Below are 4,826 nucleotides of genomic sequence, written 5' to 3' on the forward strand. Positions count from 1 at the left end.
AGGATTAAATGGTTTCCCATGGGATGTGCCCCCCCCCATCCCTTTTGGAGCATCTTCCAGCTGGGATGTTGCCCCAGGATGACACATGACTCTGTCCAAAGCCTTCCTTTCCCCTAAAGCAACAATTTCAAGGCTTGTGGTTTATAAATGTACCACGTGGACCTTTATACACCAAATATCCCAGCGTTAGGTGTCAAATCTGCTCCTTCTCAGGCCCTTTTCTCTTGGAAAGGGAGCTGCTGCTGAGGAACAGCTTTGCCACGAGCTGTGTGGGAGCAGGAACAGCCAACAGGCCTTGTCTGGCACGAGGAAAAGCCCAGGGAGGGACTGGGCTGCTCTGGAGATGCTCAAGATGCTCCTGTGGAGTTGTCATGGGTACGATGCTCATCTCCATGGCTACAGGGGAATGTGAGGGATGTGGGAACGGGGCTGGGAGCTGAAATGCTGCACGTTCTCTCTCGGCTGGTGTAAATAAATAATGCTTGGAACCATCCAAGGGGTTTATTTCCAGGGTTAACAGCTGGGTTTTAGCTGGAGCCTGGAGACAGCTGAGGTTCCAAACGGTTTTGTTTATGAACGACTGAGATTTGCAGCATCTCCCCTGAGGTGTTTCCATGGTGGATTCCCTGGGGATCCAAGTGTGATGCACTCAGAGGAGGCTCAGGGGGTTTTACTCACCCTTAGCCAATGTGATTGAAAATCCCAGATAACATTCCTGCTTCTGAGCCAAGATTATGTGACAGGAATGGCTCCCTGAGAAATAAAGTCGTGTGCAGATAGGGAAGTTCAGTTTTGACAGGGATATGGAGAAGGAAACATTTTGAAATGAGGTGGGTTTTTTTCCCAGTTAACAATATTTTGGATAAAAACAAAGATTATGCAGAGCAGGACCATCTAGTTAATACAGTCTGGATTTTGGATGTGCCAGTTTGGGGGGATGAGTGGAGAGACATCAGAGCCAACAATTCTCCTGAAGGATTTCTCCTTAATTTTATCTCTAACTTTACCAAAGCAGGTCTCAGGCCACATGGGGAATACCAGGACAACAAAGTCATGTTCCATCTGTGCAGAGGGCTGGGATTCCAGGGGAAGGAGCCCACAGGCTTTTCAGAGCCTGGGATTGCCGTGACCTCTGTGCCCTCGAAAGGAAAAATCCAGAGGAATCAAGCACAGGACGCAAAGCATTTTATCTGGGGATGCTTCAAGGGGATGGAGAATGGTTTAGATGATGAAAATAAACCTTGTTGTGAGTCTGGTGGGAGGAGCACCAGAGGGCAAAGCCCAGCTTGGGAAATGTTTTACTCCATGATGGGCAAAGAGAATTTTTTCTCCCCCTGTGATTATCCCCAAAGCTGCCTCTGAGTGAAGGACACAACAGGAAAGTGCCCTTTCCCAGTAGCTCTGGCGACCTCGGCTTGGTTTGCAGAGCATTTCTCAAGCCCAGAGGGAGCCTGAGTACAAAATAATGATCAAAAGGCAAAAAAGGGAGGAGATTCCATTTACAGCAGAGGATCAGGAGTGGCTGCTTATCCCGAGCTCACTCTGGGTTTGTTTCACAGGATCATCCTGAAAGCAAAGCCTCATCCAGAGCCATTAAACAGCAAACAACGATCAGCACTAATAAAGCAACACAGTTTATTGTTCCCGAAACTTTATTCTGGCCTGAAAAATCTGTGCCATCCAAAATATTCTCACGGCATCCAAATTCCAAGGAGTTTTTCATGTTAAAAACAAAGGAAACTGGAGCGAAGCCTCCGGGACTTGGATTCTCACAAAGCTGAGCTTGTTTGGGAATTTGGGCTAAGGAGTCAGTAGGTAATTCATGGCTCAAAAAAATTGGGATTTTGGTATAATTACATAACTCCTCGGCTGAGATTAAATGAAATTTAAGATGAGAATTGGGATCTTATTCCTCCCTCAGTAATTGCTGGAGCTCTGCTGCACAAACAGCTTGAAAATGAACATTTTGGGGATGGGAATGAAATTCTGAACAACTCTCCATGGCAGCTGGTTTGTATCTAAGCTTCCTGAGCTGTTTTTAGGGGATGATGTGAAGAACAGATGGAAGAGGTCATGGATCCTTTTTCTGGAGGAAAAAGGGAGGTTGGTGTTCATTGAAAAATAGGGAGAAAAGAAGGGAAACAAAATAACAATGGTAAAATTGGATACCATTGTAATTGCAGGAATAGACTGATTGTGGCAAAACTGGCTGCACTTTTCCTGTGTTTCTCCTTAGTTCCGGGAATAGAGGAGAACAATTTGGATCCTGAAATAGGTGTTGGGGGGGAAACACACCCGGGGTGAGCAGAGATGCCAACCCAGGCAGAGCTGCTGCCTCCAGCCTTTGAATTATTAATTGGGATCTATTAATTATAGACACTTCTGGGGTCAGTGGGTGCAGCACGAGGAAGGTGAGGTGTCCCAGGGGTTGAATTCCAAGAGGAGGATTTGAGAAGGGAAGTGGTTTGATCAACACCAGTTTGGTTCAGTCTTTAGAAGTCGCCCAACACAGATCCAGACAAACTGAGACACGAAAAAAAACTCTCTGGCAGAGGAGACACCCACCTTTCATTAAAAAAATACTTTTAGGAGCTGGAAACGAGTTGATTTCAGTCTTTAATTTATCAATACAAATAATCAAGCAGAGGGAAGGTGCCTGTGTGGGGTGGGAGTGGAGGTTAATCATAAATCATGACCTGGCTTTGGGTTGGGAATTATTATCCAGCTTGTCCTCACTTTTTCTTTTTTTCAAAATCAAAGTGCCCTCCAGGTGGTTTAGAAGAATTTTCTGGATTATTCCTTGGTGATTTACCATTAACTCAAAGTTCTTCACATTTTTAACCCACCTACCTCCCAGGGAGGGAGCAGAGATAATGCAGTGCTGACCATACACATGATATGAGTCTATTTTGGGGTGAATCTCCCTGTTATTCATTATTTATCTGTTATTTATTGTGACCCACCTACTAGAAATGATTTTAGGAAGAAGAACCAGATGAATTCACTTTGTTTGTTTGTGGGCCTTGATGATCTCAAAGCTCTTTTCCAACCTAAACAACTCTGTGATTTTGTGTTTTTTTTTTAATCAATGGATGAACTAAATAAATATTATTGCTTTTATGTTACTTAACATTTAAAGCAGATAATCCCTGTGCTCTTCTGCACCACAAAGTGGGTATTACTGTGTTTAAAACGTAACACTGCCATGGAGAGGGGCTTATAAAAACGAGGCAGACCTTTCCTTTTTAATTATCTCAGCATTTCATGACTCTAAGCCTTCAAAATACATCAAGCTGGGAGCAGGAAAGTCAGGAACGTATTTCCTGATTGAATCCCAGGTATGAACATCACTTTTCCCCACCACCAACCCTCCTCTGACCACAAAATACTCCGTTTTAAAGCTGATTTTTGCACATGACGCCATCACGTGTTTTCCAGATGGGCTGAGGGCATCCCTGGAGATGGGGGTTCCTGCAGAAATCCTCCTTCGGGCTTCAACTCCCTAAATCCCTTTGGAAAAAGCCTTTCCAATACTGACCTCTGCAGGCGAGGAACTGCCTAAAACCAGCTGACTCTGGGCAACAATAACCTAAATAATACATAAACCAGGTGTTTCCTGCTGGCTGTGGGTAGGAAGAGCCTTTTAATAATGCATAAAAATGGGGCACTTCTCTCTTGGTTGGCAAACAGAGACTATTTCGGGGAGGGAGATCCTGGGAAATCCTCGTTTGGTGGATCTGCAAACTCCTGTATGTATTTTGTAAATAATTTGCTGGTTGGACAAAGCAGTTTGAAACGAGGGGATGAAGGATATGAAAGACAAGCAGGAATTTCATGCCATAAATGTACAAATTGGGAGGCAAAGCCCTGCCTGGGCTTCCCTGAGAGCAGGGGAAGAGCCCCCTGACCACGGCAAGGGGATGGAACGATGGATCTTTAAGGTCCCTTCCAACCCAAACCATTCCATGATGACATAAATTTTTAGCCTTTTCCATGGATGAAATCAGGCCAGGAGGAAAAACTGGCAGGAGCAGGGTGTTGAATCCACACACTCCCAGGATATCAGTGGTTGTGTAACCTGTGACGGAAAGGAGGAGAAGTCCCAGCAATTCCCTAATCCCAGAGACACGTCAGGGCAGGAGGAACGTGCCAGGGGAGGAACCACAGAGGGGAAAAATCCATCCAGCCAAACTTTCCATCCAGCACCTCCTGCTGCTTCCAGGAGGGGTTTTCTTCTTGGCCAGAGGCAGCTCTGCTGCAAAGCCAAGGATTTCATGGAAAAAAGGAATCAGTTCGTGGCTCTGCAGTCGGGAGGGGGGTTGTCCCTTCCATGTGGATCTGCTTCCATCAGCACTGATGTCATTTTGGAACAGGATCCACGGGCAGATGTGACTCACAGGCACCAGGACCCTGCCAGCACCTTCCTGCTGCTGGGAGGCTCCAGGGAGAGATTATTAAAGGTGGTTTTGGGGGGAGAAAGCAGCAAATAAGGCAAAGCTTTTCCTTGTTGTGCTTCAAAGACAAATCCAGATCCTCGAGGAAGCAGATGAGCCACATTAATTTATTATTCATTTCTTTTCCTCGGGACTGGCAAGTGGAATATGAAATATTGGGGGCTGCAAACACCCTCCTGCTCTTCATTGTTGGACAGTGTCTTAAAGGGACTCGAAATGCTCATCCATGGGGTTAAAAATGTTCATTATAGGGTTAAAAATGTTCATCCATGGGGTTAAAAATGTTCATTATAGGGTTAAAAATGTTCATCCATGGGGTTAAAAATGTTCATTATAGGGTTAAAAATGTTCATCCATGGGGTTATAAATGTT

At 45.2% G+C, this 4,826-nt stretch overlaps 1 protein-coding gene across 1 annotated transcript in view; it reads right to left on the reverse strand.

Moving 5' to 3' along the window:
- Window positions 1-2,071: 2,071 nt before the first annotated feature.
- The window catches only part of PROM2 (prominin 2), a 10,669-nt gene continuing 7,914 nt past the window's right edge, over window positions 2,072-4,826 (reverse strand). The window contains exon 22 of the mRNA XM_017839257.1: window positions 2,072-2,086. Coding sequence (XP_017694746.1) covers window positions 2,072-2,086 — 15 coding nt within the window. The remainder of the gene's footprint in view (window positions 2,087-4,826) is intronic.

This window comes from Lepidothrix coronata, unplaced genomic scaffold (assembly GCF_001604755.1).
Source record: "Lepidothrix coronata isolate B3197 unplaced genomic scaffold, Lepidothrix_coronata-1.0 Scaffold393, whole genome shotgun sequence".
NCBI classification, from domain to species: Eukaryota; Metazoa; Chordata; class Aves; order Passeriformes; family Pipridae; genus Lepidothrix; species Lepidothrix coronata.